The sequence below is a fragment of the Pongo abelii genome, chromosome 9, assembly GCF_028885655.2.
Source record: "Pongo abelii isolate AG06213 chromosome 9, NHGRI_mPonAbe1-v2.0_pri, whole genome shotgun sequence".
Classification (NCBI taxonomy): domain Eukaryota; kingdom Metazoa; phylum Chordata; class Mammalia; order Primates; family Hominidae; genus Pongo; species Pongo abelii.
This window is the reverse complement of record NC_071994.2, coordinates 121551187-121579114: the sequence shown is the minus strand read 5'-3', so window position 1 is coordinate 121579114 and position 27928 is coordinate 121551187. Positions and strand designations below refer to the sequence as shown.

The 27928-nt window shown below is 43.3% G+C and overlaps 2 protein-coding genes across 9 annotated transcripts in view; one reads left to right on the top strand and one right to left on the bottom strand.

Annotated features, from left to right (window-relative positions):
* The window catches only part of LOC100440740 (T-cell surface glycoprotein CD3 delta chain), a 35048-nt gene extending 18133 nt beyond the window's left edge, over positions 1–16915 (top strand). For 4 of the 6 annotated variants that reach the window (XM_054525181.2, XM_054525183.1, XM_054525182.1 and 1 more), the window contains 6 exons: positions 4314–4382; positions 5617–5811; positions 15400–15618; positions 16088–16219; positions 16496–16539; positions 16763–16915. In XM_054525181.2, coding sequence (XP_054381156.1) covers positions 5688–5811; positions 15400–15618; positions 16088–16219; positions 16496–16539; positions 16763–16828 — 585 coding nt within the window. In that variant the 5' untranslated portion in view covers positions 4314–4382; positions 5617–5687 and the 3' untranslated portion in view covers positions 16829–16915. Of the gene's footprint in view, positions 1–4313; positions 4383–5616; positions 5812–13254; positions 13434–15399; positions 15619–16087; positions 16220–16495; positions 16540–16762 lie in introns of those variants that run through there. The other 2 variants (XM_054525184.2, XM_002822550.6) reach the window with 2 other exon arrangements.
* On the bottom strand, positions 878–17287 carry LOC100440370 (T-cell surface glycoprotein CD3 gamma chain). Of its 3 annotated transcripts, XM_009247137.3 has the most exons (8): positions 14012–16545; positions 11514–12407; positions 6944–6967; positions 6024–6251; positions 5310–5441; positions 4307–4350; positions 3491–3574; positions 878–2872 (listed from the first exon to the last, which is right to left on the bottom strand). In XM_009247137.3, the coding sequence occupies exons 2-7, from the start codon at positions 11566–11568 to the stop codon at positions 3509–3511; spliced, it is 549 nt and encodes a 182-aa protein (XP_009245412.1). In that variant the 5' UTR covers positions 11569–12407; positions 14012–16545; the 3' UTR covers positions 878–2872; positions 3491–3508. The 3 variants fall into 3 exon arrangements, with proteins under 3 accessions (XP_009245412.1, XP_054381162.1, XP_054381161.1); XM_054525187.2 differs by lacking the exons at positions 11514–12407; positions 14012–16545 and adding an exon at positions 16998–17287 and having other exon boundaries at positions 2699–2867; XM_054525186.2 differs by lacking the exons at positions 11514–12407; positions 14012–16545 and adding an exon at positions 16998–17277 and having other exon boundaries at positions 2699–2872.
* Between the last annotated feature and the right edge of the window lie 10641 nt (positions 17288–27928).

The window sequence follows — 27928 nt, the reverse complement described above, 5'->3', positions numbered from 1 at the left end:
AGATGGAGTTTCACTCTCGTTGTCCAGGCTAGAGTGCAATGGTGCAATCTTAGCTCACTGCAGCCTCCACCTCCCAGGTTCAAGCAATTCTCCTGTCTCAGCCTCCTGAGTAGCTGGGTTTACAGGCACCCACCACCACACCCAGCTAATTTTTTGTATTTTTAGTAGAGACAGGGTTTCGCCATGTTGGCTGGGCTGGTCTCGAACTACTGGCCTCAGGTGATCCACCCGCCTTGGCCTCCCGAAGTGCTGGGATTACAGGTGTGAGTCACCACGCCTAGCCTCCAATTTTTAATAAGAAAAATGTAAACTAAAATTATAGTGAGAAGCCATTGAGGTTGGCATGATTCAAAAGTTTAATAATACACTGTTGGAACATGTATGGAGTAACAGGCACTTTTGTTTGTTGTTATTGGTAGTATATATTGGTACAATCTGGCTGGGCACAGTGGCTCACACCTGTAATCCCAGCATTTTAGGAGGATGAGATGGGAGGATCACTTGACCCCAAGAGTTTGAGACTGGCCTGGGCAACATAGTGATACCCTGTCTCTATAAAAAAAAAAATTAAAAAATTAGCTGGATATTGTGGCACACACCTGAAATCTCAGCTACTCAGGAGGCTGAGGTGGGAGGATTGCTTGAGCCTGGGCAGTCGAGGCTGCAGTGAGCCAATGTTGTGCCACTGCACTCCAGCCTGAGCAACAGAGCAAGACCCTGTCATTCATATATATATATACATATATATATACATATATATATACGTATATATACATATATATACACACACATATATATATATATTTGTGTGTGTGTATGTGTTTACAACTGCTATAAAGTGAAATTTGGCAATAGTTAATAAAATTACAAATGCAAATACAAGTGCTCAACAATTCAATTTATTTGTATTTGTTACAAATAGTCTTATGTATGTTCAAAATCACATTTATTGTTAGAGCTAAAACCATAAAACTATAAAAAGTATAAAAAGAAGACAGGAGAAAAATCTTTGTACTGTGGGTTTGGTAAAGATTTATTAGACATGCTACCAAAAGCACAATATATAGAAGAAAAAATTGATAAAATGTACTTCAAAATTCAAACCTTTTGCACTTCAAAAGACACCATTAAGAAAAACAAACCACAGACTGGTAGAAAATATTTCCAAATCATATATCTGATAAAAGACTTATATCAAAGACATATGCAACCCAATAGTGAGAAGACAAACAAATAAGTCAACTTAAAAATGGGCAAAAGATTTGAATAGACATTTCACTAAAAATATATGAATGGTTAATAAACACATGACAGGACACTCAGCATGGTTAATCTCTAGGGAAATGCAAATTAAGACCATAATAAAATACCATATTAAACCCATAGAATGGCTATATTAAAATACAGTTACGGGCCCGGCGCGGTGGCTCACACCTGTAATCCCAGCACTTTGGGAGGTTGAGGCAGGTGGATCACCTGAGGTCAGGAATTTGAGACCAGCCTGGCCAACATGGTGAAACCCTGTCTCTACTAAATACACAAATACTAAATACACAAAAAATGAGCTGGGCGTGGTGGCACGTGCCTGTAGTCTCAGCTACTCGGGAGGCTGAGGCAAGAGAATTGCTTGAACCCAGGAGGCAGAGGTTGCAGTGAGCTGAGATTGTGCCACTGCACTCCAGCCTGGGCCACAGAGCAAGACTCCACCTCAAAAAAAAAAAAAAAAAAAAAAAAAGAAAAGAAAATGTCCTAAAGCTGGATTATGGTAATTGCTGTACAATTAGTTAAATTTACTAAAAATTTCTGAGAACAGGTGAAATCACTTAAGATGGGTGGATTTTATGGCATGTAAATTATGCTTCAATGCAATTATCTTTAAAAATGATATTTATACAATGTTAGTCATTGCAGAATTGTTGTAAGAGCAAAAGATTGGAACCAACTTAAATATCCACTGATAGATAACAGGTTAAATAAATCATAGTCTATTTGTACAATATGGCTGCATTAAAAAGGAGTTCTTCATATAATGGTATGCAATAATCTCACAAGATGTATAGTTTGATATCATTTGTCTAAAAGATAGGGGAAGGGAGGATAATATGTACTTGAGAATGTGCTCATATATGCCTAGAATACCTCCAGAGAGGTATATAAGAAACTAGTTTTAAGACCAGGCATGGTGGCTGACACCTGTAATCCCAGCACTTTGGGAGGCCGAGGCGGGCGGATCACTTGAGGTCAGGAGTTCGAGACCAGCTTGGCCAACAGGGCGAAACCCCGTCTCTACTAAAAATACAAAAATTAGCCAGGTGTGGTAGTGTGTGCCTGTAATCCCAGCTGCCCGGGAGGTTGAGGCAGGAGAATCGCTTGAACCCAGGAGGCAGAGGTTGCAGTGAGCCGAGATGGTGCCACTGCACTTTAGCCTGGACGACAGAGCAAGACTGTCTCAAAAAAAAAAAAAAAAAGAGAAACTAATTTGTATCTGAAGAGGGCAACAGGGTCGCTGGGTAGCAGGGGATGGCAGTGGAGGGACATCTTTCACTGAATATTTGAGCCATGTGAATTATGACCTATACAAAAAGAAATAAAAATTACAACACAAAAAATTATATTCAAATCGAGGGGGTTATTTGATCTTTTCATTTTTCTTTTACAATTTTCCCCAATAGGTGGCGCTTCTGAAACACTGTATTTGTTTTTATTTTTATTTATTTGAGAAAACCCCAAATTTGCTCTGATGGCCTTTCTTCTCCATTTGTCACCTCTGGGAACCTTGAGTCTAGATTTAGGGCTGAAAGTCTCTCTGCTAGGAGCTTTCCAAAATGCATTGCTTTGATTCTGGGAACTGAATAGGAGGCGAACACCTGGACTGAAAAAAGAAAAATTGCAATTTGTTCAAAAAAACCAAATAATGCTTTCAACCCTATCTTCCTGATAGAAACTTCAGATAGATTAATTAAATCATAACTTCTGACTGATTGATTTATTGATTGGAAGGTTAATATAGGTTAGTGGTTCTTAACTAAGGGTGATTTTGCCCTGGAGGTGATGTTTGGACACATTTGGTAATGTCTGGACACATTTTTGATTGTCACACTGGACAATCTACCAGCATCTGGTGGAAGAGGCCATAACTCCTACAATGCACAGGCTAGCCCCTCATCACAAATAATTAATCAGCCCAAAATGTTGATAGTGTAGATAATGAGAAATTCTAATGTAGGTTAAGATTAATATACAGCATCTCTATGTCTTGAGGCCCTGCTCTGACAGGATTTACAGGTACATAAAATTCATATTTTCCTAGGCCAAGACAATCAGTATGGCCCCATAATTTTTAGAAAAGAGTACCCCAAACCACCTCCCAATCCCTGATCCCCAGAGTCTGATCCTTATAGCCGCTTAGGGAAGGGAGCTAGACTTAGAAGCAATTGGGAGGGCGGTTGATGCAAGGGTCCTTTATTAGACTTGGCATTGAAGAACCCACCTACTCTGAGTCCTGAGTTCAATTCCTCCTCAATTGGTTTCCTTGAAGGTGGCTGTACTGGTCATCTTCTCGATCCTTGAGGGGCTGGAAAGGACAGCACAGTCATAAGTCATTTTTTCCATCCTCTATTAATTAATTTGATGCATGTTTATTGAATGCTTTTTATATGTGAGAGTTTGGAGTGGGTACTTCATGGTCCTGAGGATGGAAAGAGGACAAGGAGATGGAGGCTCTGTCTTTTTTCTTTCTCTCTCTCTTTTTTTTTTTTTTTTTGAGATGGAGTCTTGCTCTGTTGCCCAGGCTGTAGTGCAGTGGCGCAATCGCAGCTCACTGCAACCTCTGCCTCCTGGGTTCAAGTGGTACTCCTGCCTCAGCCTACTGAGTAGCTGGGACTACAGGTGCGCGCCACCGCGCCTGGTTAATTTTTTTTGTATTTTTAGTAGAGACAGAGTTTCATCATGTTGGCCAGGCTTGTCTCGAATTCCTGACCTCAGGTGATTCACCTGTTTTGGCTTCCCAAAGTGCTGGGATTACAGGCATGAGCCATGGCCTGTCTATAGTGAGTGCCCGGCCTGTTGAGAGTTTCTTCATCTGTCCCTCTCAGTGTGTTCTTCAACTTGTGCTACTAGATCCTGACCTCAGTCTCTGTCAGTCCTTCTCTTTAGTTCATCTATTCTACCCAAAGTGATCTCATCATCTGGTATGCTGTTAGCAGTTTCTTACCTGTATAGAATCTTCCAAATAACATGCCCCTCAATCCCAAAGATTTACCCCCACTAATTACAGCAATGTCTCTTTTATTCTTCATCCCCTTACCTGGTAGAGCTGGTCATTGGGCAACAGAGTCTGCTTGTCTGAAGCTGCACAAAAAAAGAAACAGAATCCACACAAGGTAGAATGCATAATAAATCGGGTTATATTCACAAAATGGAATACTAAATAACAATAAGAGTTTTATATACACACAAGAGTATGGATAAAGCATGTAAACATGTTGTTGAGTGAAAGAAGCTACTCACAAGAATACTTAATATATGAGTCCATTTACATAAAGAACAAAAACAAGTAAAGTTAATCCTTGTTGTTAGAAGTCAGGACAATGCTCACTCTTGAGGATGGGTAGTGGCTGGAAGTGACCACAGGAGGGGCTTCGATGGCATTGGTAATATTGTCTTTCTTAAATTATGTGCTGGCTGCGTGGGTGAATTTGCTCTGTGAATTTTTTTTTGAGCTGTATGCTTGTGATTCACTTTTCTGTATATAAGGGTTTACTTAAAATAGTTTTTTTTTTTTTTTTTTTGAGATGGAGTCTCGCTCTGTCGCCCAGGCTGAAGTGCAGTTGCACCATCTCGGCTCATGCAAGCTCCGCCTCCCAGGTTCACGCCATTCTCCTGCCTCAGCCTCCAGAGTAGCTGGGACTACAGGCGCCCACCACCACGCCTGGCTAATTTTTTGTATTTTTAGTAAAGATGGGATTTCACCGTGTTAGCCAGGATGGTCTCGATCTCCTGACCTCGTGATCTGCCCGCCTCGGCCTCCCAAAGTGTTGTGATTACAGGTGTGAGCCACTGCGCCTGTTTTTTTTTTTTTTTTTTTTTGTCACAGAGGATAAATCAGTGGGAATTTTATCTTGAGACAGGTGAACATGCTGTGATAACACCACGTATCCTTTTCTCCTGTCTCAGAGAAATACAGCCTCACCCAACTATGCACATTAGCAAGAGGCACCAACTCAGTCTCTTCTATTGGGTACATAATGGTAGGAGGAAAGCTGAGGGTCTCAGGTGGTCCCATCTCTTATCTAAGAGCATTCTTTTACCTCTCGACTGGCGAACTCCATCCTGTCCAGCAATGAAGTAGACCCCAACAGCAAGGACGAAAATGCTGATGATTTCAGCAAAGAGAAAGCCAGATATGGTGGCTGCATTTAGTTCAATGCAGTTCTGACACACTGTAGGGAAAAGGAGAGACAAACCTTCAGGTTGCGAAAGTTGTTTTTCCTGGTTTGTTTTCTCCTGCCTATCTGCAATAATGCCCCTGTGGAGGGCAGCAGGCTTTTCCTCTGTGGGTGGCAGGGCAAGGGAAGATCCTTGCGCCAAAACTCAATGCATCTTGATGCTCTTCAGTCCCCCAGGATTCCTGGGGAAGCCCATGTAGTCTAACTACCAGGAAGTATCTGGAACAGAAGGAAGACTAGATGCTCTTCATGCTCCACTGCGCTCCAGTCCTCACTGCTGCTCACCTTATGATCGCCCTTGTCTCCCCAACCCCTTCATTCAACTCAGTGCTGAATTGCTCAAATCCATGGAGCCCACCCAAAGGTAAACAAAGTTTTACAGGACTGGCTGTAGTTTTTTCAATAGGGTGAGGGAAGTATCTTACAGTATTTTAAAAAAGGCAAGCTGAAATTAAGAGAACAGGCAATAATATCACTGTTGAGGATCTATTTCCACTTTCACCCCAGATAAAAAGCTCACCAGAACAGCAAATACTGATTAATTTCACAACAAACAGACCAAAGGGGATTACATACTTCTGTAATACACTTGGAGTGGTTTTGACTTTTTCTGTGATCCTTTACACTGATACATCCCTCGAGGGTCCTTGGTATTACTTCCCAGATTCCATTTTTTTTTATTTTCAGTTAGGAAGCCTATCATCTTCCCATCTTTAAACCACGTGATATTTTTGGCTTCCGCATCACAAGTCAGAAGTACCGAACCATCTTCTTGATAGTCATACACCTTAACCAAGTGGTTTCCTGAAATGAGAAAAGCCATGGTTCTATTAAGGATCTTGCCTCTGAAATTCTCCCTGCTTCTGCATACTAGGAGATCATTAGAGTAGTGTTTCTCAAACTTTGATGTGCACATGAATCACATGGGGATCTTGTTAAAATTTCAGGTGCTATTTAGTAGTTCTGGGGAGGGGAGATTCTGCATTACTAACATGCTCTCGGGTGACGCCAATATCTGCGTCAGGGGATGAAGAATAAAAGAGACATTGCTGTAATTAGTAGGGGTAAAACTTTGGGATTTTGGGGCATGTTATTTGGAAGATACTATACAGGTAAGAAACTGCTAACAGCATACCAGATGATGAGATCACTTTAGGTAGAATAGATGAACTAAAGAGAAGGATTGACAGAGACTAAGGTCAGGATCCCAGGTGACGCCAATACCTGCTGGTTCATGGGTCACAGTTTGAGATGTGTCCCTAGCTACTGGGGTCCTGTTTCTCCTGTAAGAGACCAGTTAAATGCTTAGCTACAGGCAAGCTGCCCAGAACAGATTATGTCATGTCACTGATTTGGTTGACAATAGAGGCATCACCTATCTATCCCCATCCTTTCATTCATTCTAAACTGTTTGCTCCTGTAGGACTACTGTTGTAGGAAGCCAAATTTCCGTCAATATTCTGAGTCTGAGTATAGAAAGAAGCCATTTCTCCTACCTTTGATTGACTGAGCCAAAGTACCTGTAAAGACAGAAGAGAGATAGAGTATTAGCTGGTCATGGAGTTGTTCAGATGCTCTGAAGTATTTCCATGGTTATTTGAGGCCAAGATGAAGAAAGATTCAAATCCATGAAAATGATGGTATCTATACTTAGTTATCTGGATTGTAGACTAAATCACCCAATTGAATTCAAGGTGATAATAAATAATTTGTCTCATCTTTGTCCTGGTATCCTGGGAGGGTGTTTCTAACCCTTGGAATTTCATGAGTGACAGGAGTGGCTTTGTTATCTGTGGTGGACCCTTAGACCATACCTGAGTTTATGTATGGCAATGACTCAGGATGGTGCTGGTCAAGACCAACCATATGGTAAGAGGATTGCAGCTTTGAAACTAGTGATATCAGCCCCAGGAAGGGATCCTAGAGATTGATATCAGTCAAGTGGCCAATGATTCAATCAATCATGCCTATGTAAAGACACCTCAATAAAAACTTGGTGGAGCTTCCTGGTTGGTGAACCCATCAATGTGCTGGCAGAGTGTGGGAGAGTGCTGGGGGCGATGTGTTCTAATTCCACGGGGAGAGGGCACGGAGGCTCTGTGTTCATTACCCTCCTAGACCTTTCCCTTTTCATTTAGCTGGTTCTGATTTTATTTTTTAATAAAACTGAAATAGGAAGTACAGCACTTTCTTAAGTTCTGTGAGTTATTCTAGCAAATTATCAGTGCGGAAGGTCATGGGAATCCTTAAGACTGTAGGCAGTTTGTCAGAAGTGTGAGTGGTCTGGGGTACCCTGAACTTGCAGCTGGCATTTAAAGTGAGGGCAATCTGGTTGGGAATCATGCTCTTAACCTGTAGGGTCTGACACTAATTTGGGGGGTTAGCATCAGGATTGTACTGTAGTATGTGTAAGTAAGGATATTGCCTATCCAGTCCAGAACACTCTGCTTCTTGAGCAGCTAATGCCCTGGCAAGGAGTAGGTGTGCACTATCCAAAGCCTTTAGGCTGAGTTCCTTATAAAATATTCAGCCTTGGTGATCCTTTTCTTGTAAAAACCCTGGATGTCCCAGGGAAGCTGGCTTTTCAATTAGTCCTCAAATCTGTCTCAAAACTCAGAGTTGACCGGCAGCAGTGGCTTACACCTATAATCCCAGCACTTTGGGACGCTGAGGTGGGCAGATTGCTTGAGCCCAGGAGTTAGACACCAGCCTGGACAACATGGCGAAACCCTGTCTCTACAAAAAATACAAAAAAATTAGCTGGGCGTGGTGGTACGCACCTGTAGTCCCAGCTACTCAGGAGGCTGAAGTGGGAGGAACAGTTGAGCCTGGGAGATGGAGGTTGCAGTGAGCCGAGATTGCACCACTGCACTCCAGCCTAGGTGTTAAAGCTGTCTCAAAAAAACAAAAACAAACAAACAAACAAACAAACAGGCAAACAAAACCTTAGGGTAGTGGAGTTGCATGGTAGACATACTACAGAGATCTGGCACTTGAATTCAATTCAATTAGATTTAATCCAAACATTTAACGAGCACTATTATGACCTAAAATAATTAGATATTATGAAAGAAAAGAGTGCTGATATGAAGAATCAACTGCTGCTTCCAAAGTTTATGATGAAGTGAAAAAATTAAAACATACATGCAATTAATTGAATAGAACGTATACATTATCTTTTAGTGCTTATATGACTGCATATGAAAAAAGGGTAGAAGCTATTAATTTTGTCCAAGGGTGAGGGTCAGGGAAAGCTTAATAGAGGAAATGACATTTGTCTGGGCCTTGAAGAGTAAGCAGGAATATACCAGATAGAGAAAGGCATTCTGGGTAGAAAGAATAGCTGAATAAGATGCAGCTTTGGAAAAGGACAAGAGAGGTAGTGTAGCTAGAGGTGGAGTGTGTGTGATAGGGAGAGGCGGTCATGAGTCAAAGTATAATGGAAATAAAAGAAGTGAACTGTCTTAGAACCTCATGCAGGTGGGATTATTTTTGAACAGTATCCAGTGCAGTGCCTGGAACATGGTAGGAACTTTATTTGTTGAATGAATGTGCAAATGAATAAATGAGCAAATGGGAGAAAAGGCAAGACAAACAGTTAAAGAGGTTTCTAACTAGTTCTTCTCCTGACCACCTGGTCAGAAGACCAAGAGAAGACAGAGACCCCTCATTCTAAATTGGATTCAGGGAAGGAGATTGCACTGATCGTTGACATAGTGTTTTTTTGTTTTTTTTTTGAGACATCTTTTTTTTTTTCCTTGCTCTGTCACTCAGGCTGAAGTGCAGTGGTGTGATCATGGCTCACTGCAGCCTCGAGCTCCTGGGCTCAAGCAATCCTCCCACTTCAGCCTCCCAAGTAGCTGGCATAAGTGTATGCCAACATGCCTGGCTAATTTTTGTAGTTTTTGTAGACACAGGGTATCCCTATTTTGCCCAGGTTGGTCTTGAACTCCTGGGCTCAAATGATCCTCCTTCCCTAGCCTCCCAAAGTGTTGGGATTATAGCCATGAGCCACTGTGCCTGGCCGATTGACATCTTTTAATGTGAGTGAGGTTTCCTTTTAGGACTTAAGAGGTCATATAGCCACATTTCTTTTTTTTTGTTTTGTTTTTTTGAGATGGAGTCTCACTCTGTCGCCCAGGCTGGAGTGCAGTGGCACCGTGTTGGCTCACTGCAACCTCCATCTCCTGGGTTCAAGCAATTCTCCTGCCTCAGCCTCCTGAGTAGCTGGGATTACAGGCACCCACCACCACGCCCCGCTAATTTAAAAAATATTTTTAGTAGAGATGGGGTTTCACCATGTTGACCAGGATGGTCTCGAACTCCTGACCTCAGGTGATCCACCTGCCTCGACCTCCCAAAGTGCTGGGATTACAGACGTGAGCCACCATGCCCGTCCCTGCCACATTTCTGGATTGGCTGGCATGAGAACTCCCAGACAGTGGAGGAGTTGTTCAAGTACACATAGCTCATTGGTGTCCAAGCTGGATCCAGAGCTCAGGTTTTCTACTGCTCAACTCAATGCTCTTTCCACGATATGCAGCCACCTCACCCAGGCTTGAGAGTTGCTCCTCAACCTGTGTTGTCTTTAGCTGACTTTTCCTCCCATTTCTCTCAGAAATAATTCTATTCTAAACTCTCACTGTCCTCTTCAAGTCTCCCAACCAGTCATCACCCAGCTCAGTTTCAGCAGGTGGCATTGCCTCCCACCTGGATTTTTTAGAACATGGAAGTTGTTATTGTCCTTTCTCCTTTAGCTTCCTTTCCCTTTATAAACCTATCTGTGGCCAGCACCGTTTGCACTTCCTTTCTCCAGGTCTTAGAGGGTAACATTGCCTTCCCCTCTGTGCTCTTGACCCCACTCTTGACTCTGTCCTTCCACCATCAACTCCAGGACCTTGCTGTACTCATCATCTTCTCCTTTAGCCTAGAAATGTGCTCAAGTTTCTCTCATCCTCAAAAACATTTATTCTTAGACTCTACTTCCTCCTCTACCTACCACCCAGTCTTTTCTCCCTCCTTATCCAAATTTCCTTAAAGAAGAGTCTACATTTGCTGGCCTCATTACCTGACCTTCACCTTCTACCAATTTTCGCTTGGCTTCCACTCACAATGCCCTGCTGAAACTGTGCTGAATCACCGATCATGCGCATTCTGCCACATCCCACAGACTTAAACTTTTAAATATATGCCTATATTAGTGGGCTTTCTTTAACATTTTATACTCTTGGTAATTCTCTCCTTCTAGAAGCTCTCTACTCCCTTGGTTTCCAAGGTAGTGCATATATTTGATTATTTCAGCTCTTTGATTCTCCTTTTATCTCTTTCCTGGAATGTTTTTTTTTTCTCTAACTGCCCCTTAAAATTGGTGCCCTCACTGTTCCATCTTCAGCCCCCTCTTCCTCACATAGTACTTATGTGACTTCAGCAAATTCCATGGTTTTAACTTTCCCAGTATGTCCAGACTCCAGGCATCAACCCAGTTCATCCACTTCCTATTGGATATTTCCAATGGAGTAGTCATGCAGGCACCCATACTGTACCGTACACTCAGTCTGGCACCATGAAAACTAATTTCTCCAATAAGACTATGAGTTCTGTAGAGCGTAAGTGTTTTATTCATTTTTATTTCCTCATGGCGTATCACATATTAGGGTCTCACCCATCTTTGTTGACCAATTGGCCAACTGCCCAACTGAGTGAATGAACATTTCATAGGTTGACTGCTAGCCCCCAGCTCTGAAGTAGGGAACATATACTTTTTCCTTTTATTTTCTTGGCCTATGCCCTTTTGGGCTGCATTCAAATCTAAGATGGTGGTAACAGGGTCCTCTCTTCAGCCAGTTAAGTACTCTGCATTTTTCAGAGACAAGGATTCCTTCTCCTCCATGGGACACTGTTTCTCTCTAGCAGAGAACAGTTAAGAGGCTCCATTTTGCCCTTTGAACTCTAAGGTGACAGCAGAGGTAGGCTGAAGGTCAGGGATCCCAATATTCCTGCCTCACCAGTGATGGGCTCTTCCCTTGAGCCCTTCCCCAGGCTGCCAGACCCCTAGTAGGCCCTTACCTTGAAGAAGAATGATAGCCAGGATGAGGACAGCCAGGCCCTTCCCCTGTTCCATGTCAGTCTCTGTCCTCTGGCAAAAGCGCGGAGCAGCCCTTAGCAGCCAGCCAGCCAGCCTGTGCAGCAGCTAGACTGGCTCCGCCCATCACCGTTGGGGCTGGGGCCCTTGAGAGAAGGCAAGAACCCAGAGCCTCCACCCTCTGCTGCAAGCGTGGGCAGCAGGGGCCTCAGCAGGGCTGCAGGTGCAGATGCCTTTTGTTTTTCCGTTAAGGAGGGTGGAGGTGGTGGGGAAGGAGAGGGAGAGAGTGCTGGATTCCCACTCAGAGACTCATCTTGCACAGGGAACCGCAATGGATGCTGGGTGGGAGATGGTCCTGGGACCATTTCTTCATGAGGGAGATAAATGTCCCTGTCATTAGTTTTTAGGATTGCAGCCAGTTGTTACTCGTTGCTAGTTGTTGTTGCTATAGGTAATGAATTTAGGAAGGACTCTCAGCTGCTTGGGGCTGGACCTCCGAATGGAAAGCCACCTCAGTCCAGGCCTTCATTCAGGAATTTTTTTCACTTTTTTTTTCTTTTTCTTTTTTGAGACAGTCTCACTTTGTTGCCCAGGCTGGAGTGCAGTGGTGCTATCTCAGCTCACTGCAACCTCCACCTCCTGGGTTCAAGCGATTCTCCTGCCTCAGCCTCCTGAGTAGCTGAGATTACAGGTGCGTGCCACCAAGCCTGGCTAAATTTTGTATTTTTAGTAGAGACGGGGTTTCACCTTGTTGGTCAGGCTGGTCTCGAACTCCTGACCTTGTGATCCATCTGCCTCAGCCTCCCAAAGTGTTGGGATTACAGGTGTGAGACACGGCACCTGGCTTCACTATTCTTTTGAGATCATGAAAGAGGCACCTGGAAGGGAATAGGTGGAACAATTCTGAGGACAGGCCAGCACATTTTCAGGGGCCAGAGCCCAGACTGAATGTCCAGGATCTCAGGACCCTGTCTCCCTCAGACAGTCAGTCAGTGAGCCAACAAAAATGTGCAGAGCTCCCGTTATGTGCCAGGCACAAGATACAGCAGTGAGCAAGACAGGCATGACTCTGTCCCCAGGTAAGTGACAGTCTAACTGCAGCAGTGTGAAGAGTTTCAGATCCTCGTAGGCCACCGGGGAAAAAGGTCCATTTGTCTCACTGGGAGGCTCAATATTGCCTGTCAGTCAATTATATTATTATTAATAACTACCCCTTATTGAGCACATATGATGTGTGAGGCACCATGCAAACATCTTGTTTGAATCCTTATAATGGTACTAATGGAATAAGACTCTGAAAAATTTTATGGCTGGCCCAGGCCCCACAGGTAGGCAGTATTGGACCCAGGATTCAAATCTCTGGCTGGGGTCTCTAAAGCCCAACCTCCCACTGACAAGAAGCTGCTAGATCTGGTGTCCCTGGCTGCCTAGTGAAAGGTCCTGAGAAAGATCAGCCTCCATGAGAAATCTAGCTGCTACAGCTTGTGCTATGGGGCCAACGGCTTCTTTCAAGGGGCTTTGAGATGTGGCAGTTTTTAGGTTGTGCGTAAATGTGGTTGCATTGTCAATAGGGACGCTACAGTTCAGGCCACCTTTTCCATATTCTCTGCCAGCTCCCTGCTCAGAGGTAGAGCAATTTACACCGCTTCCTTCCTACCCTACCCCTAGCCCACCCCCACCCTGACAATTTCCCATCATCAACGGCAGAAAGCAGAGAAGCAGACATCTTCTAGTTCCTCCCCCACTCTCCTCTTTCCGGTACCTGTGAGTCAGCTAGGGGAGGGCAGCTCTCACCCAGGCTGATAGTTCGGTGACCTGGCTTTATCTACTGGATGAGTTCTGCTGGGAGATGGAACATAGCACGTTTCTGTCTGGCCTGGTACTGGCTACCCTTCTCTCCCAAGGTAAGGCTACTCCAGGTGGGTGGGGGAAGGGACCTGAGAGGGACATTACTGATGGGAGTGAAGCCCACTTGAAAGTGTTTCTTGCCAGGCACAGTGGCTCACACCAGTAATCCCAGAGCTTTGGGAGGCTGAAGTGGGAGGATCCTTTGAGGCCAGGAGTTTGAGACCAGTCTGAGCAACACGATGAGACTCTATCTTTTGTAAAACAAAAGAATTAGCCAGGCGTGGTGGTGCACAACTGTAGTCCCAGCTACTTGAGAGGCTGAGGCAGGAGGGGCACTTGAGCCCGGGATTTCAAGGCTTCAGTGAGCTGTGATCATGCCACTGCCCTCCAACCTGGGTGACCCTGCGAGACCTTATCTCAAAAGAAAAAAAAAAAAAAAGTGCTTCTCGGTGCTAGCTTCAATTCACCAGGCACCCCAGGGGTGTCAGGAGGGCAGGGGCAGGATGTAGCATAGAGTCTGGGAAACAGGCTCTTGGCTTTGACTGGCTCCAGCCACGGGTGCATGTGGGCCTGGAATGTCTCTCAGCAGGCCTTAGGCCAGAGATCTGTAGAAAATAGCTCAGTATGTATGTACCTGAATCTGGGACTGGCCATGGGAGCACAGCTTCCTGCACTACTCCTTTTAGGGTTGATGGCTTCTGGAACCAGGACTCTTGTTTGTTTGGCTATGATTATGTCACCCCTGGAGGCATGTCCTAGCACTCATGTGAATGCTTTAAGAGAAGTTAACTTTAGGTTGAGCAGGAGGGAGGGAAGATTTGAGGGGTTGTTACATGGGAGGATTTTAACTCATCTCAGTTTGCCAATTTCAGTTTTAAAATGGAAAGTCCCATGTCCCAGGAATCCCTTCATTGCTAAGCAAACTGTGTCCAATGGTCACCTAATAGTCGGCTGCACTAGAACACTCAGGATTTCCACTGGAGACAGATCCCTGAAGAGGACGCGACTGTAGGATGTGAAGCATTTGATGTGCATGTGTCTCCCTGAGTATACATGCATATACTTCCAACCTGCTTCAGAAGTGTGAGCAACAGCTATTTCAGGGTTTTCTAGAAGATGCTCTTGTATCCAAATTTGGGACTGAGTGTGAAGCCCAGGATGAATGAATGTAGACTCCACTTTTCCCTGTGTTTGGAGGCATAGACTGTAGTGCCTCTGTGACCTGTGGAGATGTGCTCAGGCTGTCAGAGGAACTCGCTGCATCTGGAATGTTGCTGCACTCACCTCTAGCCCTAAAAGTCTCCCACAAGACTTGACTTGTGAGGAGCTCTAGGGATGGATTCAATAAAATTTTTTTCCTGTTCTCCTCCTCCTAACCAAGGGTGGAAAACTGTACATGGGATTTGCTCTGGTCCCGTTCTGGACCACTTGGCTGATAATTCAGGGGCTGGTAAACCAGCTGGTCTCCACCCACAGCCATCCCTGGCCCTGGGAAAGGCTTCAGTATTGACAGCCCCGCTTTCTTGGTTGTTAATGGAGCAGGGGCAATGAGGAAGGATGAGGATAAGAAGCTGAAGTGGGAGTGTTGTAGATGGCTGGGAAGTAGAATTAGATGTTTCCTTGAAGAAAAAATGCAGACATTTCCAACCGAGGCATGTTCTTCTGTCTTTCCATGTCTTCTGGGTGCTTCAGTGGTCCATGCTCCCCCTATTCCTCATCAGCGGTCTGGATTCATTTCCAGGAAGGTACTTGGGTCAACCCTGCTCTGAGGGGTCCTCTTTTGCACCAAGGCCCCAAGACCTGTCCTCTGCTTGAATGGCATCCTCATGTCCCCCTTGACCCCTGCAGTTGGTGGGGAACTTTCTGAAGGCTTTTTCTTGTGACTTCTGTCTCTCTTGATGGAAACCATAAACTGTCCAGGACCAGGAAAATGGTCTCTGTTAAGTATGAGCTTCCGCAGAACAAAGGGCTTGGTGCAGACCAAAGAGCTGTCTCCAATTGTGATATTTTTTTCCCCTTTAGTGAGCCCTTTCAAGATAACTGTAGAGGAACTTGAGGACAGAGTGTTTGTGAATTGCAATACCAGCATCATGTGGGTAGAGGGAACAGTGGGAACACTGCTCTCAGACGTTACAAGACTGGACCTGGGAAAACGCATCCTGGACCCACGAGGAATATATAGATGTAATGGGACAGATATATACAAGGACAAAGAATCTACCGTGCAAGTTCATTATCGAAGTACGTGCTTCCTGAACCCTTTGGGTTGGAATGGATAGGGCTTCTGGATGTGAGAACTTTCTGGCTAGAGAGGGATATGGTGAACCCATCTGTTCTCTAAACAAAGTGAGGTCACTATTGTAATGGTACAAGCCAGATTTGGGGACCTTCAAAGTGGAAGAGGGAGCTTAACTCAGCAAGACAGAGCAGTAGGGGTCATGTTACTGCAGCCTTGGTTGGGTGAGAGGTTTGGCCCACCACCTTGTTCAAGGTCCCACAAAGGTGAGATTACTTCTTGGCTCTTCCCAGGGATTCCTTAGGATGCAGGGTGGAGGAAGGTGTGGCAAGCCCATCACCAGGCCTTTCTCCCAGAGTCTTATTGAGGTTTGGGTTTTGGCATGAGAGATCTAAGGGTTGACCTAGGAGGCAGAGGATGGTTCCCTGATCTTAAAGGCTCTCAACCTCTCCTCTCTCCTCCCTTCCCCCACAGTGTGCCAGAGCTGTGTGGAGCTGGATCCAGCCACCGTGGCTGGCATCATTGTCACTGATGTCATTGCCACTCTGCTCCTTGCTTTGGGAGTCTTCTGCTTTGCTGGACATGAGACTGGAAGGCTGTCTGGGGGTTAGTGGAAGAGCAGAGCGTGTGTGTGTGTGTGTGTGTGTGTGTGTGTGTGTGTGTGTGTACCAGTGAGCTTATGCTCCAGCTAAGGAATGGGGCTGGTGGTAGGTTTAGTCTCAGCTGGGAGTTACTCTTACAATCTCCTAAAGACTCCTAGAACTTTGACTGTTGAAAGAACCTGTGTGTTCATATCACTCATGCAGACTTCTGAGGGTGTGGGAGGGTGGATCTCACTGTCCCATCTGCTAGGCCATTGATGTCTCTCTCTGGTTCTTCTAGCTGCCGACACACAAGTTCTGTTGAGGAATGACCAGGTCTATCAGGTGAGCCTTGAGGGGAAGGAGGCAGGAATGAAGGGAGGGTGAGTGGGGATAGAGAGGCTGACACCGAATGCTGTTTGCACATGGGAAGGGTCCTACTGGGGAGTTCATCGCTGGGTGTGACTGGAGAGGTCAGGCAGGAGCTCTCATCGTCCGGGCCTGCTGGGGCCCTTCCTTGAAGAGTTCTAACCCTGCCTCCTGACCATTTGCTCTTCTCCTCTCTTAGCCCCTCCGAGATCGAGATGATGCTCAGTACAGCCGCCTTGGAGGAAACTGGGCTCGGAACAAGTGAACCTGAGACTGGTGGCTTCTAGAAGCATCCATTACCAACTGTACCTTCCCTTCTTGCTCAGCCAATAAATATATCCTCTTTCACTCAGCAGGTGCCTGGACTTCTTAAGGCTCCTGGGCAAGGCATGGGAGTTGTCCTGACTTGCCTGGGATCTCGCCCTCCTACCTACCTGTTCCTTCCTTCATCTCCTTCCTTCCTCTGCCCCACACAGACAGTGTGTTGGGCAGTCTCTCGCCACATCCTGGCTGTCTGGTGTTTCTAGTCCACAGGGCTCCCTGGGTGAAGGGTCTGCGCCACCACGTTCCCACAGCTACTTGTTGACTCCAGTCCCTATCACAACCCTTTTAGGGTTTTGGCTGCCTCATCCAGCCGAGGGCAGGCTGCTGTGTTCAGGAGCCCAGCCTCACAGAAGTTTCCATGATGTCATGAATGGGGGTGGCAGAGACAACAAGGGGCCCTGGGACTAGTTTCTCACCAAGACTCAGAGGGTGTGTGTAACAAAGTCCCACTGCTGCTAAGGGGATGGCCTTAACTCTACGGCCCTGCTGGCCAGGTGCCACTAGCTGTAAGGAGGTCTCACCTAAGCCCCTTTTGTATCCCTTTCCCCTGTATCAAAGGCACCATTTTAGCTTCCTTTCTCCAGGACCTGTCCCTGGCTTGCTCCTGCCTTCTGCATGATAAACTGGGATCAGAAACCCTTCACCAATTAAAGCACATGATCCTGCTCCATCTACCTGGAAAGCAGGAGTTTGAGCCTGGGATTTTTCTTTTTTGAGATGGAGTCTTGCTCTGTTGCTCAGGCTGGAGTGCCGTGGCATGATCTTGGCTTACTGCAACCTCTGTCTCCTGTAGTCAAGTGATTCTCCTGCCTCAGCCTCCCGAGTAGCTGGGATTACAAGCATGTGTCACCAAGTTCAGCTAATTTTTGTATTTTTAGTAGAGACAGAGTTTCATCATGTTGGCCAGGCTGGTCTCGAACTCTTGACCTCAAATGATCCACCCACTCAGCCTCCAGAAGTGCTGGGATTACAGGCATGAGCCACTGCACCTGGCTGAGACAGGGATATTTTCAACAGATGTCATCTTCTATTACTTCTAATGGTAGTGGTTCTAGGCTGGGCACAGTGGCTCGTGCATGTAATCCCAGCACTTTAGGAGGCAGAGGCAAGAGGATCACTTGAGCCTAGGAGTTCAAAACCAGCCTGGGCAACATAGCAACATCCTATCTCAACCAAAAAAAAAAAAAAAATCAACTGGGTGCAGTGGTGGGCACCTGTAGTCCTAGCTATTTGGGAGGCTGAGGTGGGAGGATTGCATGAGGCTGGGAATTGGAGGCTGCAGTGAGCTACGATTGTGTCACTGCACTCTAGCCTGGGCTACAGAGTGAGACCCTATCTTAAAAAAAAATAGCTATGGTTCTGAAACTTTGGAGGCCTGAGGGATTTATTAAAAATATAAATGTGGCCAGGCATGGTGGCTCACACCTGTAATCCCAGCACTTTGGGAGGTTAAGGCGGGCAGATCACAAGGTCAGGAGATTGAGATCATCCTGGCCAACATGGTGAAACCCCGTTTCTACTAAAAATACAAAAATTAGCTGAGCATGGTGGTGCACGCCTGTAATCCCAGCTACTCTGGAGGCTGAGGCAGGAGAATTGCTTGAACCTGGGAGGCGGAGGTTGCAGTGAGTCGAGATTGTGCCACCGCACTCCAGCCTGGCGACAGAGCGAGACTTGGTCTCAAAATAAAATAAAATAAAATAAAATAAAATGAAATAAAATAAAATAAAATAAAGTGCTAGAGATGCACTCTAGGCAGGGTGTTTCCAGGTGATTCTGAAACAGTCTGAATTCAGAGAATCTCTAGTTTAGAGGGAGAATTGAGGCCACTTTCTCTCTTATGTCCTTTATGCCTGTTCCTGGATCCCAGAGCAGGGGATTCCTTCTTTTGTTCTCTGATTACACAAATAATTTAAAGAGCCTCTGGAAAGTTTAATGACTGAGAATTTCCTAGACCTGGGTTCCCAAAGGAGAAAAGAATTAGTAACCACATAGCCAGAAAATTGGATGATTCTGCCCACCATCTTCTCAAGATACATACAGACCCTAATTTCACGAGAGACAGAACAAATATCTAATTCACATGTTTCATTCACAGTTCTGAGTTATCCCTATCCTTTTTATCCCTACTCCTGCAGTCGTCCTAACCCAAGATCCTACTTTCCCATTGGATTCTCTACCTTAGGCATCCCTTCCATGGCTTGTATCTAACCAAAACTTTGGATCCTTCCCACGTTCCACACATTCATAATAACTTGTATTCCTCAAATTCATTTATATCCCTCATTACCCAGTTCTCAACATTGGCTGCACATTGGAATCTTCTGGGAGCTTTAAAAACACTGGTGCCTGGCAAGGTGCAGTGGCTCATGCCTGTAATCCCAGTACTTTAGGAGGCTGAGGTGGGTGGATCACTTGAGCTCAGGAGTTCGAGACCAGCCTGGGCAATATTGGAGAAACTCCATCTCTACAAAACTACACACAAAAAAATTAGCTGGTGTGGTGATGCACACCTGTAGTCCCAGATACTTGGGAGGTTGAGGTGGGAGGATCACCTGAGCCTGGGGAGGTCAAGGCTACAGTGGGCCATGATTTCATCACTGCACTCCAGCCTGGGCGACAGAGTGAGACCCTGTCTCAAAAAACAAAACAAAACAAAAACGAAAAACATTCATGCTAGCTGGGTGTGCTGGTGTGCACCTGTAGTCCTAGCTACTCGGGAGGCTGAAGCCAGAGGATTGTTTGAGCCCAGGAGTTCAAGGATGGAGTAGTGATCTCCACACCTGGCAAATTTTTAAATTTTTTTTGGTAGAAACAGAGTCTTGCTTTGTTACCCAGGCTGGTCTTGAGTTCCTGGGTTTGATAGATTTCACCAGTGTTGCTACCTAGATCTGAAGTGATCCTTCCTCCTCAGCCTCCTAAAGTGCTGGGATTACAGGCATGAACCATCACCCCTGGCAAGGTGACACTTTTTTTTTTTTTTTGACAGAGTCTCACTCTGTTGCCCAGGCTGAAGTGCAGTGGCCTGATCTTGGATCACTGCAAACTCCACCTCCCAGGTTCAAGTGATTCTCCTGCCTCAGCATCCTGAGTAGCTGGGATTACAGGTGCCCACCACCATACCTGGCTAATTTTTGTATTTGTAGTAGAGACAGTGTTCCACCACATTGGCCATGCTGGTCTTAAACCCTTGACTTCAGGTGATCTGCCAGCCTTGGCCTCCCAAACTGCTGGGATTACAGGTGTGAGCCACCATGCCTGGCCCAAAACTTTTAAAGGAAGTTGTTTTAGCTACTCTTAAGTCCTTTGCACTTCCATTTGAATTGGCTCCTCAGTTACTACAAAAATGCCTGCTGGGATTTTGATCAAGATTGTATTGCATTTATAGATCAATTTGAGGAGAATTAACATCTTAACACTGTTGAGTCTTTTCATATATGAACATATATTTTACCAGATTTATTCCGAAATATTTTATATTTTTGATGCTATTGTATGTGCTTTGTTTTTTTTTTTTTTTTTTTTTTTTTTTTTTTTTTTTTTTTTTTGGTTTTTTAGAGGCAAGGTCTTGCTCTGTCACTCAGGCTGAAGTACAGTGGCATGATTATAGCTCACTGCAGCCTCGAACTTCTGGGCTCAAGTGATCCTCCCACCTCAGCTTCTCAAGTAGCTCTGGCACTACAGACATTTGCCACTATGCCTGAATATTTTTATTTTTGTGTAGACACAGGATCTCACTATGTTGCCTAGGCTGGCCTTGGACTCCCGTATTGAAGCAATCCTCCTACCTTGACTTCCCAAAGTGCTGGGATTATAGGTGTGAGCCACTGTACCAGGCTATATATGGTATTAAAATTTTTTAAATTTCCAATTGTTTATTGCTAGTATATAAAAATACAATTAATTTTTGTATATTAATCAAAACAAAAAGCAAAACTGCTACACTCACTTATTAATTCTAGTAACTTTTTTTATAAGACTGTTGAGTGTTCTACATAGACAATTCTGTTGTCTGTGAACAAAAACAGTTTGTTTCCTTTCCTATCTGGGTGCTTTTTGTTTCTGTTTCTTGGCTTATTGCACTGGCTAGAACCTCCAGTACAATGTTGAATAGAAGGGTGAGAGGACATCCTTGCCTTGTTCATGATCTTAGGAGGAAAGCATTGTCTATCATCTTTAAGTACGTTAGCTGTGGGTTCTTCTTAGACGTCCTTTAACAGATTGAGGAAGTTCTTTTCTTTCTAGTTTGCTGAGAATTTTTATCAAAAATAGATGTTGGGTATCATCAAGTGCTTACCCTGCATCCATTCAGATGATAATATGGTTTTATTTTTTTAGTCTGTTAATATGGTAAATTACATTGATGACATGATATGTTAAACCAACCTTGCATTCCTGAAAAAAACTCTAGTCATTTTGTATTATTCTTTTGATATGTTATTAGATTACATTTATTAAAATTTTGTTAAGAATTTTTGCCTCTATGTCATAAGAGGATTTGTCTATAGTTTTCTTTTCTTGTAATGTCTTTGTTTTTGGTATCAGTATATTAGGGTTCTCCAGAGAGAGAGAACCGATGTGATATATATATATATATGTGTGTGTGTGTCTGTGTTTGTGTGTGTGCATCCCACTTTTCTATTGTGAATAGTAATCTTTATTATTTCTTTGTCTACTTTAATTATATATATAATTATAGTATAATTAAAGTATATATATATATCTCTCCCATTGGTTCAGTTTGTCTGTTTCTCTGAATCCATGGGTTCTGCATTTGTGGATTTAACCAACTGAAGATCAAAAATATTTGGGAAAAAAAGGATGACTGCACTTGTACTGAACACATACAGAATTTTTCTTGTCATTATCCCCTAAACAATATAGTACAATAACTATTTATATGGCATTTATGTTGTATTAGGTATTACAAGTAATCTAGAGATGATTTAAAGTATATAGGAGGATGTGTGCAGGTTATATGCAAATATTACATCATTTTATATAAGCGACTTGAGCATCCATGGCTTTTGGTAGCCATGGGGAGGTCCTGGAACTAATCCCCCACTGAGGGATGGGACGACTGTGTATCTACCCTATTGGTTCTGTTTCTCTAGAGAAATTGGCTCATGTAGCTGACATGTCTAAAATCTGCAGGGTATGTTGGCAAGTTGGAGACCAAGGGAATTGCTGTTGCAACTGGCCATAGACAATCTAGAGGCAGATTTTCCCCTTTCTCACAGGACCTCAGTCTGTTTTCTCTTAAAGCTTTCAAGTGATTGGAAGAGGTCCACTCACATTATGGAGAATAATCTACCTTACTCAAAGTCTACTAATTTAAATGTTAATCTCATCTATAAAAATACTTTCACAACAACATACTGATGTATTAGGCCAAATATCTGGGCCTACCTAAGTTGACACATAAAATTAACCACGGTAATCAACACAGGGTAAATCTGGTCTCCAAAGAATGAGTTGGAAGAATTCCTTCTTCGATTTTCTTGAAGTGTTTGTGTAGAATTGGTACTATTTCTTCTTTAAATGTCTGGTAGATTTCACCAGTGATGCTACCTAGGTCTGAATTTTTTTTTTAAACCACAAATTCAATTATTTAATAGATAAAGGGCTATTCAGGCTATCTGTTTCATCATCAGTGAGCTTTTTCAAGGACTGTGTCCATTTTACCTGAGTTGTGAAATTTATTGGCACGATTGTTCATAACTGTTATGGGCTGAATGTTTGTGTTCCCCCGAAATTCCTATGTTGAATTCCTAACCTTGAATGTGATGGTATTAGAAGGTGGAGCCTTTGGGAGAAGGTGGGGTGTGGTGGCTCACGCCTGTAATCCCAGCACTTTGGGAGGCCGAGGTGGGCAGATCACTTGAGGTCAGGAACTTGAGACTATCCTGGACAACAGGGTGAAACCCCATCTCTACTAAAAATACAAAAATTAGCTGAGTGTGGTGGTGTGCACTTGTAATCCCAGCTATTCAGGATGCTGAGGCAGGAGAATCTCTTGAACCCGGGAGGCGGGGATTGTGGTGAGCCGAGATTGTACCACTGCACTCCAGCGTGGGTGACAGAGACAGTCTCAAAAAAAAAAAAAAAAAAAAAGAGGGAGGCTTTGGGAGGTGATTAGGTCATGAGGGTGGAGCCCTCATGAATGGCATTAGTGCCCTCACAAAAGAGGACCCAGAGAGCCCCCTTGCCCCTTCTACCATGTGAGGATATGGTAAGAAGATATGAACCAGGAAGTGGGTCTTTACCAGATACTAAATCTGGGAAATCTTGGATTTCCCAGCCTCCAGAACTGAGAAATAAATGTTGTTCGAGCCACCCATTCTGTATTTTTGTTATAGCAGGGTGAATGGACTAAGACAATAACATTCATTTCTTATTTTTTTTTTTTTGAGACTGAGCCTCACTATGTTGCCTGGACTGGAGTGCAATGGTGTGATCTCAGCTCACTGCAACCTCCGCCTCCTGGGTTCAAGCTATTCCCCTGCCTCAGCCTCCTGAGTAGCTGGGATCACAGGCATGAGCCACCGGGTCAGGCTAATTTTTGTATGTTAGTAGACGGGGTTTTGCCATGTTGGCCAGGCTGGTCTCAAACTCCTGACCTCAGGAGATCTGCCTGCCTCAGCCTCCTAAAGTGTTGGGATTACAGGCGTGAGCCACAGTGCCTGACTTCTTATTCTTTTAATACCTGTAGGACCTGTGATGTTATTTCTCATTCCTAATATTGATAATTTATATCTTCTCTGTTTTTTCCTGATCAATCTGGCTAGAAATTTATCAGTTTTATTGGTCTCTGGACCATTGTTTGGTCTCATTGATTTTTGTTTTTACTTACAGATTATTTATTTCTGAAATGTTTCATTGCTTTTTCTGTTGTTTTTCTGTTGCCTATTTTATTGATGTCAGCTCTGATCTTTATTTTTCATGGTTATTCTCATATTGTTTATTTTTGTTTAAATTTCGTTTATAATTGTTTAAAATTATTTTTCATCTATATGTGGTTTAGTTTTATTTAAAACAATATTTTAACTTTTATTTTAGGTTCCGGGGAACATGTCCAGGTTTGTTATATAGGTAAATTTGTGACTTGGGGGTTTGGTGTACAGATTATTTCATCACCCAGGTACTAAGCATAGTATCCAGTAGTTTTTTTCTGAACCTCTCCCTCCTCCCACCCTCCACCCTGAAGTAGGCCCCAGTGTCTATTGTTCCCCTCTTTCTGTCCATGTGTTCTCATTATTTAGCTCCCACTTATAAGTGAGAACATGAAGTATTTGGTTTTCTGTTCCTGCATTAGTTTGCTAAGGATAATGGCCTCCAGTTCCATCCATACTGTTGCAAAGTACATGATCTCATTCTTTTTTATGGCTGCATAGTATTCCCTGGTGTGTATGTACCTCATTTTCTTTATCCAGTCTACTGTTGATGGCCATTTAGATTGATTTCACATCTTTGCTATTGTGAATAGTAATCTTCACTATTTCTTTCTTTCTTTCTTTCTTTGGGGGTCTACTTTGAGTTAATTTGCTCTTCTTTTTCTAGTTTCTCAAGGTGGAAGCTGTGCTCATTGTTTAAGACCTTGTTCTTTTCTAAGATTGTTTAATTCTGTCTATACGTTTCCTTCTAAATACTGCTTTGGCAGGAACCCCAAGATTTTGATATGTTTTGTTCTCATTATCATTCAGTTTAAATACTTTCTAATTTTTCCATTGATTTGTTTTTTGTCCATGGGCTACTTAGAAGTGTGTTATTTGCTTTCCAAATATTTCGAGAGTTCCCAGTATATTTGTTTTCGATTACTGCTGTAACGAATTACCATAGGTTTAGTGGCTGAAAACTACACAAATTTATTATCTTATAGTTCTATAGGTCAGAAGTAGAGTATGGATCTCACTGAGCTAAAACTCAGGTGTCAGCAGGTTGCATTCCTTTTTGGAGGCTTTAGGGGAGACTCCGTTTCCTGCCAAGTTGAGTTGTTGGCAGAATTCAGTTCATCGTGGTTGTATGACTGAAGTCCCTGTTTTCTCAATGGTTGTAAAATGAGAGCCATTTTTAGTTTCTAGAGGTCACCCACATTCGTTGGCCTCATGGCCTCTTTCCTCCATCTACAAAGCCAGAAATGGTGAGTTGACGCCCTCTTACACTTTGTATCTTTTCTTTTTCTTCTTTTGTTTCTTCTCTGCAACTCACGCTTGTGCCTTCCTCTTCCTTTTTAAAGACTCATATGATTAGATTGGGCGCACCCAGGTAATCCAGGATAATCTTCCCATCACAGGGTCTCTAACTTTAGTTACATCTGTAAAGTCCCTTCAGTCATGTAAGGTGACCTCTTATTAGGTCTAGGGATTAGGATGTGGACATACTTGAAGGAAGCATTATTCTGGCTAACACCCCTAGTTTATCTTTCTGTTATTTATTTCTTATTTAATTCCATTATGTGACTAATCTTTTAAAATATATTGAGATTTGTTTTATGACCCCAAATATGGTCAATTTTGATAAATGTTCTGTGTGCACTTCAAAAGGCTGTGTATTCTGTTAGTAGTGGGTGTGGGGTTTTATAAACGTTAATCAAGTGAATTTGGTTTACATATCTTACTGATTTTTGGTGTATGGTGGTACCTTGGTATTCACAGGAGATTGGATCTAGAATCCTTAGATACCAAAATCCATGGATGCTCAGGTCTCTTATACAAAATCGCATAGTATTTGCATATAACCTATTCACATTCTCTCATATACTTTAAATCGTCTCTACATTATTTATAACACCTAATACAATGTAAATGCCATGTAAATAATTATTATACTGTATTGTTTAGGAAAAAATGACAAAAAAAGTCCATACACATTCAGTACAGATGCAACCAACCACTTTTGTTCTAAGTATTTTTGACTGATGGTTGATTAAATCCGTGGATGTGAAACCCTCAGATAGAGAGGGCTGATTGTACTTGTTTTACTACCTTTTGAAAAAGGGATATTGAAATCTCTAACTACAATTGTGAATTTGTATATTATTCCTTGAAGTTTCATTAGTTTTTGCTTCAATTTTTTTTTTTTTTTGAGATGGAGTCTCGCTCTTGTTGCCCAGGCTGGGGTGCAATGGCGTGATCTCAGCTCATTGCAACCTCTGACTCTAGGGTTCAAGAGATTCTCCTGCCTCAGCCTCTAGAGTAGCTGGGATTACAGGCGCCTGCCATCATGCTCTGCTAATTTTTGTATTTTTAGTAGGGATGGGGTTTCACCATGTTGGCCAGGCTAGTCTCAAACTCCTGACCTCAGGTGATCTGCCCACCTCAACCTCCCAAAGTGCTGGGATTGCTTCAATTTGTAAATTGTGTAATTGGGGTTTTTTTATTTTAAAAATTTATTATTTATTTAATTTTAATAAGCTAATATAAATTGTATAATATAAATTTATGGTGTGCAGTATGATGTTTTGAAATATGTATATCTTGTGGAGTGGCTAGATCAAGCTAATTAATATATGCATTACCTCAAATGCTTATCATTGATTTGTGGTGAGTTGCTTCAATTTTTTTTTTTTTTTTTTGAGGCAGAATCTCGCTCTATCGCTCAGGCTGGAGTACAGTAGTATGATCTCGGCTTATTGCAACCTCCACCTCCTGGGCTCAAGTGATTCTCCTGCCTCAGACTCCCGAGTAGCTGGGATTACAGATGTCCACCACTCCATCTGGCTAATTTTTGTATTTTTTGTAGAGATGGGGTTTCACCATGTTGGTCAGGCTGGTCTTGAACACCTGGCCTCAAGTGATCTGCCTACCTTGGCCTCCCAAAGTGTTGGGATTACAGATGTGAGCCACCATGCCTGCCAATTTTGTACCCCTGTTATTAGGTGCATAAACATTTAGGATTGCTATATTCTCTTGACTCCTTTGTCATTGTGACATGACATGGTATCTCTCTGTATTCCAGGTAACATTCTTTGGTCTTTGAAGTATGTCTTTGGCTGATGTTAATATACGATTTTCTTTTGATTAGTGTTAGCATGATATATTCTTTTCTATTCTTTAATTTTTTTCTTTGCGTTTCATTTTCTCTTTGTGTTTTTATTGTTATGTCTTCAAGCCCACTAATCTAATCTTTTCTTCTGTAATATCAAATCTGCTGTTAGATATGGGCAATGCATTTTTTTCTTTTCTTTTTTTTTTGAGACGGAGTCTCCCTCTCTGGCCCAGGCTAGAGTGCAGTGGAGCAATCTTGGCTCACTGCAACATCCGCCTCCCAGGTTCAAGCAATTCTCCTGCCTCAGCCTGCAGAGTAGCTGGGATTACAGGTGCCCACCATCAAGCCTGGCTAGTTTTTATATTTTTTAGTAGAGACAGGGTTTCGCCATGTTGGCCAGGCTGGTCTTGAACTCCTGCCCTCAGGTGATCTGCCTGCCTTGGCCTCCCAAGGTGCTGGGATTGCAGGAGTAAACCACCGTGCCCAGCCAGATATGGCCAATTCATTTTTTTCCCTCTCAGATATCATAGTTTTCATCTCTACAAGTTTGACTTGGGCCTTCTACACTCTTAATCTTTCCTTTATTCTGTATTCCTCCTTTCCACTGTTTCCCACCTATACACTGCATTCAAATGCAGCGTGGTGTTCCTTCTATAATGCATATCCCTCCTATCCTCTGCATCCCATATGTAATCTACAGCCTCCTCATCCTGCTTATTTTTCTTACCTCAGCATCTACATTTATCCTGCACTACTCTGCTTCTGTCCAAGTAGGAAACCTACTCAGGATTTCAACTCCACTTCCAACTCTTCCACCTGTCATTCCAAGGACGTTTGCTAGGATATTTCTGCCCATGATGTCAGTAAGCAAGAGGTACTTGTGGGATCAGACTTCACAAATAAAACCAATGTTCAGGGTTAGAAATTCTTTATTTAAATTTTTTAAATTTCCATAGGTTATTGGGGAACAGGTGGTGTTTGGTTACATGAGTAAGTTCTTTTTTTTTTTTTTTTTTTTTGAGACAGACTCTCACTCTGTCACCCAGGCTAGAGT

What these genes read in the sequence shown, in the direction of transcription:
- LOC100440370 (XM_009247137.3), bottom strand. Translation starts at nt 11,568, where the DNA reads ATGGAACAGGGGAAGGGCCTGGCTGTCCTCATCCTGGCTATCATTCTT. An exon ending in GGCTATCATTCTTCTTCAAG is followed by an intron (nt 6,968 to 11,513) that starts GTAAGGGCCTAC and finishes CTGTCTTTACAG; the next exon opens with GTACTTTGGCTCAGTCAATC. An exon ending in TTTGGCTCAGTCAATCAAAG is followed by an intron (nt 6,252 to 6,943) that starts GTAGGAGAAATG and finishes TTCTCATTTCAG; the next exon opens with GAAACCACTTGGTTAAGGTG.